The sequence below is a fragment of the Heterodontus francisci genome, unplaced genomic scaffold (genome assembly GCF_036365525.1).
Source record: "Heterodontus francisci isolate sHetFra1 unplaced genomic scaffold, sHetFra1.hap1 HAP1_SCAFFOLD_544, whole genome shotgun sequence".
Lineage (NCBI taxonomy): Eukaryota > Metazoa > Chordata > Chondrichthyes > Heterodontiformes > Heterodontidae > Heterodontus > Heterodontus francisci.
Genome location: NW_027141127.1, coordinates 204,889 through 222,444, shown reverse-complemented (window position 1 = coordinate 222,444; position 17,556 = coordinate 204,889). Strand labels below are relative to the sequence as shown.

At 54.0% G+C, this 17,556-nt stretch overlaps 1 protein-coding gene across 1 annotated transcript; it reads left to right on the top strand.

The window, feature by feature from the left end:
• Window positions 1–3,075: 3,075 nt before the first annotated feature.
• On the top strand, window positions 3,076–12,123 carry LOC137362211 (peripheral myelin protein 22-like). Its single transcript, XM_068026665.1, has 4 exons — window positions 3,076–3,160; window positions 3,652–3,763; window positions 4,317–4,457; window positions 11,413–12,123. Exons 1-4 carry the CDS (start codon window positions 3,083–3,085, stop codon window positions 11,574–11,576), a joined length of 495 nt encoding a protein of 164 aa, XP_067882766.1. The 5' UTR covers window positions 3,076–3,082; the 3' UTR covers window positions 11,577–12,123.
• Window positions 12,124–17,556: the final 5,433 nt, after the last annotated feature.

Sequence of the window (17,556 nt, the reverse complement as noted above, 5' to 3'; positions counted from 1 at the left end):
GAGAGTGAGAGTCAGTAAGGGAGAGAGTGAGAGTGAGTGACAGTGAGGGAGAAAGTGAGTGTGAGAGTGAGAGAAGTGAGAGTGAGAGACAATGAGAGATAGAGTGACAGTGAGAAACAGGGACGGAGAGAGTGATAGTGAGAGACAGTGTGCGAGAGAGTGAGAGTGAGAGACAGTAGAGTGAGAGTGAGAGGCAGTGAGGAATAGAGTGAGATTGAGAGTCAGTGAGGGATAGAGTGAGAGTGAGAGACAGTGAGAGTGAGAGACAGTGAGTGAGAGTGAGCATGAGAGTGAGAGACATTGAGGGAGGAGTGAGTGTGAGAGTGAGAGACAGTGTGAGTGAGAGTGAGTGAAAGTGAGTGAGAGAGTGAATGTGAGAGTGAGAGACGGTGAGAGTGAGAGTGAGTGACAGTGAGGGAGAAAGTGAGTGTGAGAGTAAGAAAAGTGAGAGTGAGAGTGAGAGACGGTAGAGTGAGAGTGAGAGACAGTGAGAGTGAGCATCAGAGTGAGAGGCAGTGAGGGATAGAGTGAGAGTGAGAGTCAGTGAGGCATAGAGTGAGTGTGAGAGTGAGAGACAGTGAGAGTCAGAGTCAGAGACAGTGAGGGATTGAGTGAGAGTAAGAGTCAGTCTGGGATAGAGTGAGAGTGAAAGACAGGGAGGGAGAGAGTGAGAGTGACAGTGTGAGACAGTGAGAGTGAGAGACAGTGAGGGAGAGAGGGAGAGTGAGAGACAGTGAGGGAGAGAGTGAGAGACAGTGAGATATAGAGTGAGAGTGAGAGACAGGGTGGGAGAGACAGTGAGAGTGAGAGACATTGTGGGAGAGAGTGAGAGTGAGAGTCAGTGCGGGATAGAGTGAGAGTGAGAGACAGGGAGTGAGAGAGTGAGAGTCACAGTGAGAGACAGCGAGAGTGAGAGGCAGTGAGGGAGACAGTGAGAGTGAGAGACAGTGAGGGTGAAAGTGAGGGACAGTGAGAGTGAGAGTGAGAGACAGTAAGGGAGAGAGTGAGAGTGAGAGACAGTGAAGGAGAGAGTGAGTGTGAGAGTGAGAGACAGTGAGACTCAGAGTGAGAGTCAGTGAGGGATAGAGTGAGTGTGATTGTGAGAGACAGTGAGAGTCAGAGTGAAAGTCAGTGAGGGATAGAGTGAGTGTGAGGGACAGTGAGGGAGAGAGTGAGTGTGAGAGTGAGAGAAACTGAGAGTCAGAGTGAGAGACAGTGAGGGATTGACTGAGAGTCAGAGACAGTGAGGGATAGAGTGAGAGACAGTGAGGGAGAGAGGGAGTGTGAGAGTGAGATACAGCGAGGGAGAGAGGGAGAGTGAGAGTCAGTAAGGGAGAGAGTGAGAGTGAGAGACAGTGAGGGAGAGAGTGAGTGTGAGAGTGAGAGACAGTGAGGGAGCGAGTGAGTGTGAGAGTGAGAGACAGTGAGAGTGAGAGACAGGGAGGGAGGAGTGAGTGTGAGAGTGAGAGACAGTGAGAGTGAGAGTGAGAGACAGTGAGGGAGAGAGTGAGTGTGAGAGTAGAGACAGTGAGAGTGAGAGACAGTGAGGGAGAGAATGAGTGTGAGAGTGAGAGATAGTGAGAGTGAGAGACAGTGAGGGAGAGAGTGAGTGTGAGAGTGAGAGACAGTGAGAGTGAGAGTGAGAGTGAGAGACAGGGAGGGAGAGAGTGAGTGTGAGAGTGAGAGACAGTGAGGGTGGAGAGTGTGTGTGAGAGTGAGAGACAGTGAGTGTGAGAGACAGTGAGGGAGAGAGTGAGCGACAGTGTGGGAGAGAGTGAGTGTGAGAGTGAGAGACAGTGATAGTGAGAGACAGTGAGGGAGAGTGTGAGTGTGAGAGTGAGAGTCAGTGAGTGTGAGAGTGACAGACAGTGAGGGAGAGAGTGTGTGTGAGAGTGAGAGACAGTGAGAGTGAGAAACAGTGACTGAGCGAGTGAGTGTGAGAGTGAGATAGTGAGAGTGAGAGACAGTGAGGGAGAGAGTGAGTGTGAAAGTGAGAGACAGTGAGAGTGAGAGTCAGTGAGGGAGAGAGTGAGTGTGAGAGTGAGAGACAGTGATAGTGAGAGACAGTGAGGGAGAGAGTGATAGTGAGAGACAGCGAGGGAGAGAGTGAGTGTGAGAGTGAGAGACAGTGAGGGATAGAGTGAAAGACAGTGTGGGAGAGAGTGAGTGTGAGAGTGAGAGACAGTGATAGTGAGAGACAGTGAGGGAGAGAGTGAGAGTGAGAGACAGCGAGGGAGAGAGTGACTGTGAGAGTGAGAGACAGTGAGGGATAGAGTGAGAGTGAGAGACAGGGAGGGAGAGAGCGAATGTGAGAGTGAGAGACAGTGAAGGATAGAGTGAGAGTGAGAGACAGGGAGGGAGAGAGTGAGTGTGAGAGTGAGAGACAGTGAGGGAGAGAGTGAGAGTGAGAGACAGCGAGCGAGAGAGTGAGTGTGAGAGTGAGAGACAGTGAGTGTGAGAGTGAGAGACAGTGAGGGATAGAGTGAGAGACAGTGTGGGAGAGAGTGAGTGTGAGTGTGAGAGACAGTGATAGTGAGAGAGAGTGAGGGAGAGAGTGAGTGTGAGAGTGAGAGACAGTGAGAGTGAGAGACAGTGACTGAGCGAGTGAGTGTGAGAGACGGGGAGGAGTGATTCAATGAGTGTTATTCTGTTTGCCATTGCTGATGGTGACATCAACTGACACAGAAGATCGGGGAGACCGAGGACTCGAGGGAGTGAGGCCTCGCGGAGGCTCCGATAGCTGATCCCCGCAGGGAGTGGGGTGTGAACCCATGTGGTGCGGGGGAGCAGAGGGAGTGGGGTCTCTGGGAATGGTTAACCTCCTGCGGTCACATTTCCCGGTGCCACCCATTCCCAGTCTCCGGGGTCGGGGGAATGCTGGAGAAAGCACAGGTGCCGACGGTGAGGTGTAGGGCGGGGGGGGCGCTGGGAATTTGGGAAAGGTTCGTACTGCGGGACCCCTTGCGGCTGGTCTCGAAGGGGCCAGCAGGGGCCACGATGGGGCGAATGGTCTCGCAACCGTGCTGTGACAGACTGTGACTCTCTAATCTTCTCGTCCTCTCAGGTTCTCGGGCCTCCCACCATGTACCTACTGCTACCGAGCCTGCTCTTACTACACCTGATCGGCCTGGTCCTGCTGTTCGTCTGCACCATGAGTAATGTAAGGACAACTCCGTAACGCTGGGATATCAGCAATCGCACCCGACAGCTAGACACAGCCCCTCCATCACACCGGGAGAGATTCACTGGGAAAGTGCAGAGGGAGCGTTACTCTGTATCTAACCCCCCATGCTGTACCTGTCCTGGGAGTGTTTGATGGGGGAAAGCATTGTCAGTGGAACTTCGTTGCTGCAATCAGCACTCAGCAGCTCCAATTAGGCAGCAGCAAACCATGTGCTGTACCTGTCCTGGCAGTGTTTGATGGGGGACAGTGTAGAGGGAGCTTTACTCTGTATCTAACCCCACCCCGTGCTGTACCTGTCCCTGGGAGTGTTTGATGGGGGACAGTGTCGAGGGAGCATTACTCTGTATCTAACCCCCACCCACCCCCCCGTGCTGTACCTGTCCTGGGGACTGTTTGACAGGGATTGTATCTGAGTGTAATTCGTGATCTCTCTCATTCTGAATGTTGCTGTCTCAATCCCCTTTCAGTCCTGGTGGGCTTACAGTCCAGAGAAGACAGTGGACCTCTGGCAACACTGTGAGTACAGTAACTCCGAGGGCACATGGATCTGCACCTCCCCCGAGGACCCACAGGGCGAAGGTGAGTCCGCAGAACCATCCAGAACAGCTCATGGCTCCACACGATTCCCGAGTTCCAAATGAGTCTCGTCCACTCACGCTGCCCAAAGATTAGCCTATGATTAGCACATTCTAAAACATAATGTGATGATTTAAATGGGGAAAGTTTTAGGATGAATCTCGAGAGCCAGTGCCCCTTCTTATGCTCCCTCAGTACTGGCACCGGGGGAGTGTCAGCCTGGATTATGGAGATCAAGTCCGAGACTATATACATCTCCCTCCGACAGTGTAGCACTCCCTCAGTACTGACACCGGGGGAGTGTCGGCCTGGATTATGGAGATCAAGTCCGAGACTATATACATCTCCCTCCGACAGTGCAGCACTCCCTCAGTACTGACACCGGGGGAGTGTCGGTCTGGATTATAGAGATCAAGTCCTGGAGTATATACATCTCCCTCCGACAGTGTAGCACTCCCTCAGTACTGACAATGGGCTGAGTATAACATGCTCAGTGATGTTAGGTGATGGTTCTCTCCCCCTGCTGAAGGGTTTAACCAGCTCCTTTCTCCTCTAGAATGGCTCCATGCTGTACAAGCCTCGATGATCCTCGCTGTTCTGTTTTCTACTGTGTCCTTCCTGATCTTCCTGTGTCAGCTCTACACACTGCGGAGAGGAAGCCTCTTCTATGCAACAGCAATATTCCAAATCTTTGCAGGTGAGAATCTGCTGAGTGCCCTTCGAAGACCATTCCTCCTGTCACCTCACACTCCCATCGAAGACCATTCCTCCAGTCCCCAAACCCTCCCATTGAAGACCATTCCTCCAGTCACCTCACACTCCCATCGAAGCCCATCCCTACAGTCCCCAAACCCTCCCATCGAAGACCATCCCTCCAGTCACCTCGCACTCCCATCGAAGACCATCCCTCCAGTCACCTCACACTCCCATCGAAGACCATCCCTCCAGTCCACAAACCCTCTCATCGAATACCATTCCTCCAGTCACCTCACACTCCCATCGAAGACCATTCCTCCAGTCCCCAAACCCTCCCATCGAAGACCATTCCTCCAGTCACCTCACACTCCCATCGAAGCCCATCCCTACAGTCCCCAAACCCTCCCATCGAAGACCATTCCTCCAGTCACCTCACACTCCCATCGAAGCCCATCCCTACAGTCCCCAAACCCTCCCATCGAAGCCCATCCCTACAGTCCCCAAACCCTCCCATCGAAGACCATCCCTCCTGTCACCTCACACTCCCATCGAAGACCATCCCTCCAGTCCCCGAACACTCCCATCGAAGACCATCCCTCCAGTTACCTCACACTCCCATCGAAGACCATTCCTCCAGTCACCTCACACTCCCATCGAAGACCATCCCTCCAGTTACCTCACACTCCCATCGAAGACCATTCCTCCGGTCACCTCACCCTCCCATCAAAGACCATCCCTCCAGTCACCTCACACTCCCATCGAAGACCATCCCTCCAGTTACCTCACACTCCCATCGAAGACCATTCTTCCAGTCACCTCACACTCCCATCGAAGACCATTCCTCCAGTCACCTCACACTCCCATCGAAGCCCATCCCTACAGTCCCCAAACCCTCCCATCGAAGACCATCCCTCCAGTTACCTCACACTCCCATCGAAGACCATTCCTCCAGTCACCTCACACTCCCATCGAAGACCATCCCTCCAGTTACCTCACACTCCCATCGAAGACCATTCCTCCAGTCACCTCACACTCCCATCGAAGACCATCCCTCCGGTCACCTCACCCTCCCATCAAAGACCATCCCTCCAGTCACCTCACACTCCCATCGAAGACCATTCCTCCAGTCCCCAAACCCTCCCATCGAAGACCATTCCTCCAGTCACCTCACCCTCCCATCGAAGACCATTCCTCCAGTCCACAAACCCTCCCATCGAATACCATCCCTCCAGTCACCTCACACTCCCATCGAAGACCATTCCTCCAGTCCCCAAACCCTCCCATCGAAGACCATTCCTCCAGTCACCTCACACTCCCATCGAAGACCATTCCTCCAGTCCACAAACCCTCCCATCGAATACCATCCCTCCAGTCACCTCACACTCCCATCGAAGACCATTCCTCCAGTCACCTCACACTCCCATCGAAGACCATCCCTCCAGTCACCTCACACTCCCATCGAAGACCATCCCTCCAGTCACCAAATCCTCCCATTACAGACCATCCCTCCAGTCCCCAAACCCTCCCATCGAAGACCATCCCTCCAGTTACCTCACACTCCCATCGAAGACCATTCCTCCAGTCACCTCACACTCCCATCGAAGACCATCCCTCCGGTCACCTCACCCTCCTATCAAAGACCATCCCTTGGGTCACCTCACACTCCCATCGAAGACAATCCCTCTAGTCTCCTCACACCCCCATCGAAGACCATCCCTCCAGTCACCAAACCCTCCCATCGAAGACCATCCCTCCAGTCCCCAAACCCTCCCATCGAAGACCATCCCACCTGTCACCTCACACTCCCATCGAAGACCATCCCTCCAGTCCCCAAACCCTCCCATCGAAGACCATCCCTCCAGTCCCCAAACACTGCCATCGAAGACCATCCCTCCAGTCACCTCACACTCCCATCGAAGACCATCCCTCCAGTCACCTCACACTCCCATCGAAGACCATCCCTCCAGTCCCCAAAACGTCCCAACGAAGACCATTCCTCCAGTCCCCAAACCCTCCCATCGAAGACCATCCCTCCAGTCACCTCACACATCCATCGAAGACCATCCCTCCAGTCCCCTCACACTCCCATCGAAGACCATCCCTAAAGTCCCCAAACCCTCCCATCGAAGACCATTCCTCCAGTCACCTCACACTCCCATCGAAGACCATCCCTCCAGTCCCCAAAACGTCCCATCGAAGACCATTCCTCCAGTCACCTCACACACCAATCGAAGACCATCCCTAAAGTCCCCAAACCCTCCCATCGAAGACCATTCCTCCAGTCACCGCACACTCCCGTCGAAGACCATCCCTCCAGTCACCTCACTCCCCCATCGAAGACCATCCCTAAAGTCCGCAAACCCTCCCATCGAAGATCATCCATCCAGTCACCTCACACTCCCATCGAAGACCATCCCTCCAGTCACCTCACACTCCCATCGAAGACCATCCCTCCAGTCACCTCACACATCCATCGAAGACCATCCCTCCAGTCACCTCACACTCCCATCGAAGACCATCCCTCCAGTCACCAAACCCTCCCTTCGAAGACCATTCCTCCAGTCCCCAAACCCTCCCATCGAAGACCATCCCTCCAGTCACCTCACACTCCCATCGAAGACCATCCCTCCAGTCACCTCACACTCCCATCGAACACCATCCCTCCAGTCACCAAACCCTCCCTTCGAAGACCATCCCTCCAGTCATCTCACACATCCATCGAAGACCATCCCTAAAGTCCCCAAACCCTCCAATCGAAGACCATTCCTCCAGTCCCCAAACCCTCCCATCGAAGACCATTCCTCCGGTCACCTCACACTCCCATCGAAGACCATTCCTCCGGTCACCTCACACTCCCATCGAAGACCATCCCTCCAGTCATGAAACCCTCCCATCGAAGACCATCCCTAAAGTCCCCAAACCCTCCCATCGAAGACCATTCCTCCAGTCCCCAAACCTTCCCTTCGAAGACCATCCCTAAAGTCCCCAAACCCTCCCATCGAAGACCATTCCTCCAGTCACCTCACACTCCCATCGAAGACCATCCCTCCAGTCACCTCACACTCCCATCGAAGACCATCCCTCCAGTCACCTCACACTCCCATCGAAGACCATCCCTCCAGTCATGAAACCCTCCCATCGAAGACCATTCCTCCAGTCACCTCACACTCCCATCGAAGACCATCCCTCCAGTCACCTCACACTCCCATCGAAGACCATCCCTCCAGTCACCTCACACTCCCATCGAAGACCATCCCTCCAGTCATGAAACCCTCCCATCGAAGACCATCCCTCCAGTCCCTAAATCCTCCCATTGAAGACCATTCCTCCAGTCACCTCACACTCCCATCGAAGACCATTCCTCCAGTCACCTCACACTCCCATCGAAGACCATCCCTAAAGTCCCCAAACCCTCCCATCGAAGACCATTCCTCCTGTCACCTCACACTCCCATAGAAGACCATCCCTAAAGTCCCCAAATCCTCCCATTGAAGACCATTCCTCCAGTCACCTCACACTCCCATCGAAGACCATTCCTCCAGTCACCTCACACTCCCATCGAAGACCATCCCTAAAGTCCCCAAACCCTCCCATCGAAGACCATCCCTCCAGTCACCTCACACTCCCATCGAAGACCATCCCTAAAGTCCCCAAACCCTCCCATTGAAGACCATTCCTCCAGTCACCTCACACTCCCATCGAAGACCATTCCTCCAGTCACCTCACACTCCCATCGAAGAACATCCCTAAAGTCCCCAAACCCACCCATCGAAGACCATTCCTCCAGTCACCTCACACTCCCATCGAAGACCATCCCTCCAGTCACCTCACACTCCCATCGAAGACCATCCCTCCAGTCACCAAACCCTCCCATCGAAGACCATCCCACTCCCATAACTCTGTACTGTGGGTGTGGGCCGGTGCAGGTACTGAGCGAGCCGGGAGCCTCTTGGTCCCTGCGAATGACGGTCAGTGTGTACTGAGGGAGTTGGGAGCCTCTCGGTCCCTGTGGGTGAGGGTCAGTGTGTACTGAGGGAGTTGGGAGCCTCTCGGTCCCTGTGGGTGAGGGTCAGTCTGTACTGAGGGAGACGGGAGCCTCTCGGTCCCTGTGGGTGAGGGTCAGTGTGTACTGAGGGAGACGGGAGCCTCTCGGTCCTTGTGGGTGAGGGTCAGTGTGTACTGAGGGAGACGGGAGCCTCTCGGTCCCTGTGGGTGAGGGTCAGTGTGTACTGAGGGAGTTGGGAGCCTCTCGGTCCCTGTGGGTGAGGGTCAGTCTGTACTGAGGGAGACGGGAGCCTCTCGGTCCCTGTGGGTGAGGGTCAGTGTGTACTGAGGGAGACGGGAGCCTCTCGGTCCTTGTGGGTGAGGGTCAGTGTGTACTGAGGGAGACGGGAGCCTCTCGGTCCCTGTGGGTGAGGGTCAGTGTGTACTGAGGGAGACGGGAGCCTCTCGGTCCCTGTGGGTGAGGGTCAGTGTGTACTGAGGGAGACGGGAGCCTCTCAGTCCCTGTGGGTGAGGGTCAGTGTGTACTGAGGGAGATGGGAGCCTCTCGGTGCCTGTGGGTGAGGGTCAGTGTGTACTGAGGGAGATGGGAGCCTCTCGGTGCCTGTGGGTGAGGGTCAGTGCGGGTACTGAGGGAGACGGGAGCCTCTCGGTCCCTGTGGGTGAGGGTCAGTGTGTACTGAGGGAGACGGGAGCCTCTCGGTCCCTGTGGGTGAGGGTCAGTGTGTACTGAGGGAGACGGGAGCCTCTCGGTCCCTGTGGGTGAGGGTCAGTGTGTACTGAGGGAGTTGGGAGCCTCTCGGTCCCTGTGGGTGAGGGTCAGTCTGTACTGAGGGAGACGGGAGCCTCTCGGTCCCTGTGGGTGAGGGTCAGTGTGTACTGAGGGAGACGGGAGCCTCTCGGTCCCTGTGGGTGAGGGTCAGTGCGTACTGAGGGAGATTGTAGACTCTCGGTCCCTGTGGGTGAGGGTCAGTGTGTACTGAGGGAGACGGGAGCCTCTCGGTCCCTGTGGGTGAGGGTCAGTGCGTACTGAGGGAGACGGGAGCCTCTCGGTCCCTGTGGGTGAGGGTCAGTGTGTACTGAGGGAGACGGGAGCTTCTCGGTCCCTGTGGGTGAGGGTCAGTGCGTACTGAGGGAGACGGGAGCCTCTCAGTCCCTGTGGGTGAGGGTCAGTGTGTACTGAGGGAGACGGGAGCCTCTCGGTCCCTGTGGGTGAGGGTCAGTGTGTACTGAGGGAGACGGGAGCCTCTCGGTCCCTGTGGGTGAGGGTCAGTGTGTACTGAGGGAGACGGGAGCCTCTCGGTCCCTGTGGGTGAGGGTCAGTGCGACTGGGGACTGAGGGAGACGGGAGCCTCTCGGTCACTGTGGGTGAGGGTCAGTGTGTACTGAGGGAGACGGGAGACTCTCGGTCCCTGTGGGTGAGGGTCAGTGTGTACTGAGGGAGACGGGAGCCTCTCGGTCCCTGTGGGTGAGGGTCAGTGTGTACTGAGGGAGACGGGAGCCTCTCGGTCCCTGTGGGTGAGGGTCAGTGTATACTGAGGGAGACGGGAGCCTCTCGGTCCCTGTGGGTGAGGGTCAGTGTGTACTGAGGGAGACGAGATCCTGTCGGTCCCTGTGGGTGAGGGTCAGTGTGTACTGAGGGAGACGGGAGCCTCTCGGTCTCTGTGGGTGAGGGTCGGTGTGTACTGTGGGAGACGGGAGCCTCTCGGTCCCTGTGGGTGAGGGTCAGTGTGTACTGAGGGAGACGGGAGCCTCTCGGTCCCTGTGGGTGAGGGTCAGTGTGTACTGAGGGAGACGGGAGCCTCTCGGTCCCTGTGGGTGAGGGTCAGTGTGTACTGAGGGAGACGAGAGCCTCTCGGTCCCTGTGGGTGAGGGTCGGTGTGTACTGAGGGAGACGGGAGCCTCTCGGTCCCTGTGGGTGAGGGTCAGTGTGTACTGAGGGAGACGGGAGCCTCTCGGTCCCTGTGGGTGAGGGTCAGTGTGTACTGAGGGAGACGGGAGCCTCTCGGTCCCTGTGGGTGAGGGTCAGTGTGTACTGAGGGAGACGGGAGCCTCTCGGTCCCTGTGGGTGAGGGTCAGTGTGTACTGAGGGAGACGGGAGCCTCTCGGTCCCTGTGCGTGTGGGTCAGTACTTACTGAGGGAGATGGGAGCCTCTCGGTCCCTGTGGGTGACGGTCAGTGCTGGTACTGAGGGAGACGGGAGCCTCTCAGTCCCTGTGGGTGAGGGTCATTGCGTACTGAGGGAGATGGGAGCCTCTCGGTCCCTGTGGGTGATGGTCGGTGTGTACTGAGGGAGACGGGAGCCTCTCGATCCCTGTGGGTGAGGGTCAGTGTGTACTGAGGGAGACGGGAGCCTCTCGGTCCCTGTGGGTGATGGTCAGTGTGTACTGAGGGAGACGGGAGCCTCTCGGTCCCTGTGGGTGAGGGTCAGTGTGTACTGAGGGAGACGGGAGACTCTCGGTCCCTGTGGGTGAGGGTCAGTGTGTACTGAGGGAGACGGGAGCCTCTCGGTCCCTGTGGGTGAGGGTCAGTGTGTACTGAGGGAGACGGGAGCCTCTCGGTCCCTGTGGGTGAGGGTCAGTGTGTACTGAGGGAGACGGGAGCCTCTCGGTCCCTGTGGGTGAGGGTCAGTGTGTACTGAGGGAGACGGGAGCCTCTCGGTCCCTGTGGGTGACGGTCAGTGTGTACTGAGGGAGACGGGAGCCTCTCGATCCCTGTGGGTGAGGGTCAGTGTGTACTGAGGGAGACGGGAGCCTCTCGGTCCCTGTGGGTGAGGGTCAGTGTGTACTGAGGGAGACGGGAGCCTCTCGGTCCCTGTGGGTGAGGGTCAGTGTGTACTGAGGGAGACGGGAGCCTCTCGATCCCTGTGGGTGAGGGTCAGTGTGTACTGAGGGAGACGGGAGCATCTCGGTTTGATTGGTTTGTCCATTGATATCCTTGTCTTCTCTCTGCAGCCCTCTGTGTTATCACAGCCACTCTGATCTACACTTTCCACGTTGAAGAGATTCACCGAGATGGAACTGGAAACTTCAGCTACAGCTATATCATTGCTTGGATTGCATTCCCACTCACCTTCACTAGTGGGATCATGTACATACACCTACGGAAACTGGAGTAATCTCCAACATATTGCAGGCTCTCAGACGATCGCTCTCTCTCTCTCTCTACCCTCAGTCACAAGATAGCTCGTCTGAGTCCCTACACCAGAGGCCTGACCTTTATAATCCAGGCCGACTCTCCCCGGTGCCAGTACTGAGAGAGTGCTGCACTGTCAGAGGGAGATGTATATACTCTCGGACTTGATCTCCATAATCCAGACCGACACTCCCCCGGTGTCAGTACTGAGGGAGTGCTGCACTGTCGGAGGGAGATGTATATACTCTCGGACTTGATCTGCAGAATCCAGGCCGACACTCCCCGGTGTCAGTACTGAGAGAGTGCTGCACTGTCAGAGGGAGATGTATATACTCTCGGACTTGATCTCAATAATCCAGACCGACACTCCCCCGGTGTCAGTACTGAGGGAGTGCTGCACTGTCGGAGGGAGATGTATATACTCTCGGACTTGATCTGCAGAATCCAGGCCGACACTCCCCGGTGTCAGTACTGAGAGAGTGCTGCACTGTCAGAGGGAGATGTATATACTCTCGGACTTGATCTCCATAATCCAGACCGACACTCCCCCGGTGTCAGTACTGAGGGAGTGCTGCACTGTCGGAGGGAGATGTATATACTCTCGGACTTGATCTCCATAATCCAGACCGACACTCCCCCGGTGTCAGTACTGAGGGAGTGCTGCACTGTTGGAGGGAGATGTATATACTCTAGGACTTGATCTCTATAATCCAGACCGACACTCCCCTGGTGTCAGTACTGAGGGAGTGCTGCACTGTCAGAGGGAGATGTATATACTCAAGGACTTGATCTCCATAATCCAGACTGACACTCCCCCGGTGTCAGTACTGAGGGAGTGCTGCACTCTCGGAGGGAGATGTATATACTCAAGGACTTGATCTCCATAATCCATACTGACACTCCCCCGGTGTCAGTACTGAGGGAGTGCTGCACTGTCGGAGGGAGATGTATATACTCAAGGACTTGATCTCCATAATCCAGACTGACACTCCCCCGGTGTCAGTACTGAGGGAGTGCTGCACTGTCGGAGGGAGATGTATATACTCAAGGACTTGATCTCCATAATCCAGACTGACACTCCCCCAGTGTCAGTACTGAGGGAGTGCTGCACTGTCGGAGGGAGATGTATATACTCAAGGACTTGATCTCCATAATCCAGACTGACACTCCCCCGGTGTCAGTACTGAGGGAGTGCTGCACTGTCGGAGGGAGATGTATATACTCAAGGACTTGATCTCCATAATCCAGACTGACACTCCCCCGGTGTCAGTACTGAGGGAGTGCTGCACTGTTGGAGGGAGATGTATATACTCTAGGACTTGATCTCTATAATCCAGACTGACACTCCCCCAGTGTCAGTACTGAGGGAGTGCTGCACTGTCGGAGGGAGATGTATATACTCTAGGACTTGATCTCCATAATCCAGACCGACACTCCCCCGGTGCCAGTACTGAGGGAGTGCTGCACTGTCAGAGGTGCCACCTTCCAGGACGAGACGTCAAACCGAGGCGCCCCCCCCCACCCGCCCTGCCCTCGCTGGTGGGTGTAAAAAATCCCACGGCCACTAATAACAGACGAGCGCGGACGTTATCACATTCCTGTTGGCGGGATCTTGCTGAGCAATAATTGTCTGCCACGTTTCCGACAAAGCCAGTTTCTCCCCGTTAAATGCTCTGTCAAAATTATTGATTTCACTTTGAAAAGAATGTGAAGTTTTTCTGATATAAAGTTTTTCTGATATAAAGTTTTTCTGATATAAAGTTTTTCTGATGTAAAGTTTTTCTGATGTAAAGTTTTTCTGATGTAAAGTTTTTCTGATATAAAGTTTTGCTAAATGATGGACCTTAACATTGAATTAAAGAGCATTTCTCAAGTACGAGCTGGTTAGTTATTTCTGGACGATGACCAGAATTAAGGAAAGGGCTTTCATTACGAGGATGGGTTGCTCGGACGGAGACTGTATCCCCTCGAGGTGTCGAAGGTTACAGGGGTTGACGTCAGGAATCACTACTTCGCACAAAGCAGGAGTGGGAATCGGGAACTCTCTCCCCCCAGAAAGCTGTCAATGCCGGGGGTTGATTGGGAATTTCAAAGCTCCGATTGATAGAGTTCTGTTGGGTGAGGGGATTGAGGGTTAGAGAACCGAGGAGGAGAGATGGGAGTTAAGATACAGGTCAGCCGTGATCTCATTGAATGGTGGGATAGGATCGAGGAGGGGCTGAATGGCCCTTCTCCTGTTCCTGTGGAACAGGCTCGAGGGGGAGCTGAATGGGATCCTCCTGATCATAGGTTTCCTTGTTGCACACACACAATCACACACAAACACACACGCACTAACACATTCTCACACACAAACTCACACACGCACTCACACAAACACACACGCACTCACAGTCACTCACACACACACTCACACCCTCACAGGCACTTACACTCACACTCCCATGCACACACACAGACACACTCACACACACACTCACCAACACACACTCACACACTTACACTCACACACACATTCTCACACACAAACCCACGAACACACACTAACTCACACACGCACTCACACAAACACACATGCACTCACAGTCACTCACACACACACACACACACTCTCACAGGCACTTACACTCCCACTCCCACGCACACACACAGACACACTCGCACACACACACTCACAGTCACAGACAACTCACACACATGCACAAACACAGACACACTCACCAACACACACTCACACACTTATACTCACACACACACACTCACACACACACACTCAAACACACACACTCACACACTCTCACACACAAACTCACGCACGCGCACTAACTCACACACACACTCAGACAAACACACATGCACTCACAGTCACTCACACACACACTCACACTCTCACAGGCACTTACACTCCCATGCACACACACAGACACACTCACACACACACTCACCAACACACACTCACACACTTACACTCACACACACACTCTCACACACTCTCACACACAAACTCACACACGCACTCACACAAACACACACGCACTCACAGTCACTCACACACACACTCACACCCTCACAGGCACTTACACTCACACTCCCATGCACACACACAGACACACTCACACACACACTCACCAACACACACTCACACACTTACACTCACACACACATTCTCACACACAAACCCACGAACACACACTAACTCACACACGCACTCACACAAACACACATGCACTCACAGTCACTCACACACACACACACACACTCTCACAGGCACTTACACTCCCACTCCCACGCACACACACAGACACACTCGCACACACACACTCACAGTCACAGACAACTCACACACATGCACAAACACAGACACACTCACCAACACACACTCACACACTTATACTCACACACACACACTCACACACACACACTCACACACACACTCACACACTCTCACACACAAACTCACGCACACGCACTAACTCACACACACACTCAGACAAACACACATGCACTCACAGTCACTCACACACACACTCACACTCTCACAGGCACTTACACTCACACTCCCATGCACACACACAGACACACTCACACACACACTCACCAACACACACTCACACACTTACACTCACACACACACTCTCACACACTCTCACACACAAACCCACGAACACACACTAACTCACACACGCACTCACAGTCACTCACACACACACACTCACACTCTCACAGGCACTTACACTCCCACTCCCACGCACACACACAGACACACTCGCACACACACACTCACAGTCACAGACAACTCACACACATGCACAAACACAGACACACTCACCAACACACACTCACACACTTATACTCACACACACACACTCACACACACACTCACACACTCTCACACACAAACTCACGCACACGCACTAACTCACACACACACTCAGACAAACACACATGCACTCACAGTCACTCACACACACACTCACACTCTCACAGGCACTTACACTCACACTCCCATGCACACACACAGACACACACACACACACTCACCAACACACACTCACACACTTACACTCACACACACACTCTCACACACTCTCACACACAAACCCACGAACACACACTAACTCACACACGCACTCACAGTCACTCACACACACACACTCACACTCTCACAGGCACTTACACTCCCACTCCCACGCACACACACAGACACACTCGCACACACACACTCACAGTCACAGACAACTCACACACATGCACAAACACAGACACACTCACCAACACACACTCACACACTTATACTCACACACACACACTCACACACACACTCACACATTCTCACACACAAACTCACGCACACGCACTAACTCACACACGCACTCAGACAAAGACACACGCACTCACAGTCACTCACACACACACTCACACTCTCACAGGCACTTACGCTCACACTCCCACGCACACACACACACACTCACACACTCACACAGTCACAGACACACACACACATGCACAAACACAGACACACTCACACTCACACACACGCACTCACACACACACTCTCACAGGCACTTACACTCCCACGCACACACACAGACACACTCACATTCACACACTCACACAGTCACAGACACACTCACACACATGCACAAACACAGACACACTCACCAACACACACTCACACACACACACTCACACTCTCACAGGCACTTACACTCACACTCCCACGCACACACACACACACTCACACGCACACACTCACACACTCACAGACACACTCACACACATGCACAAACACAGACACACTCACCAACACACACTCACACTCTCACACAATCACACCCACTCACACTCACACTGACACACACACACACACACTCACACTCACACTCACACACTCTGTAACAGGCTCGAGGGTGGCTGAATGGGATCTTCCTGTCCCTATGTAACAGGCCCGAGGGGGCTGAATGGGATCCTCCTGATCATAGGTTTCCTTGTTGCACACACACACTCACACTCACACACACACACACAAACACTCACAATTACAGACACACACACGCTCACACACACTCACACACTCACATACACACACTCACAGCGACACTCAAACACACAAAAACTCTCACACTCACACACACCCTGTGTAACAGGCTCGAGGGGGTGCTGAATGGGATCTTCCTGTTCCTGTGTAACAGGCGTGAGGGGGGCTGAAAGGGATCCTCCTTATCTTAGGTTTCTGTGTTGCACACACTCATTTCACACACACACACTCATACACACACTCACACACGCACACACTCACAGACACTCACATACTCACACACTCACACTCACACACAAAAACACTCACATACACTCGCACTCACTCACACACAAACTGACACACTCACACACACACTCACAGACACACTCACATTCACACACACACTCACACACACACACACACTCACATACTCACACACTCACACTCACACTCACAAACACTCACATACACTCGCATTCACTCACACACAAACTGACACACTCACACACACACTCACAGACACACTCACACTCACACACACACACACTCACTTACACACACACACACACATTCATACACGCATACTCACACACACAGACTCACACACACACACACTCACATACTCGCACACACACATAATCACACACATGCTCACACACACACTCACACACACACACTCACACACACTCACACACAGACTCACACACACACACAGACTCACACATACACACATACACACACACACTCTCACACACACACTCTCTCACACAGACTCACACACACACACACACTCTCACACACTCTCACACACTCTCACACACAGACACACACACTCACACACTCACAGACACACACACACACACTCACACACACACACACACTCTCACACACAGACTCACACACACACTCACACACGCACACTCTCACACACACACACACACAC

Bases quoted from the DNA above. Each gene is read 5' to 3' on its own strand.
- LOC137362211 (XM_068026665.1), top strand. From the start codon at position 3,083: ATGTACCTACTGCTACCGAGCCTGCTCTTACTACACCTGATCGGCCTG. The intron at 3,764-4,316 runs GTGAGTCCGCAG...TTTCTCCTCTAG, and splicing joins CGAGGACCCACAGGGCGAAG to AATGGCTCCATGCTGTACAA. The intron at 4,458-11,412 runs GTGAGAATCTGC...TTCTCTCTGCAG, and splicing joins AATATTCCAAATCTTTGCAG to CCCTCTGTGTTATCACAGCC.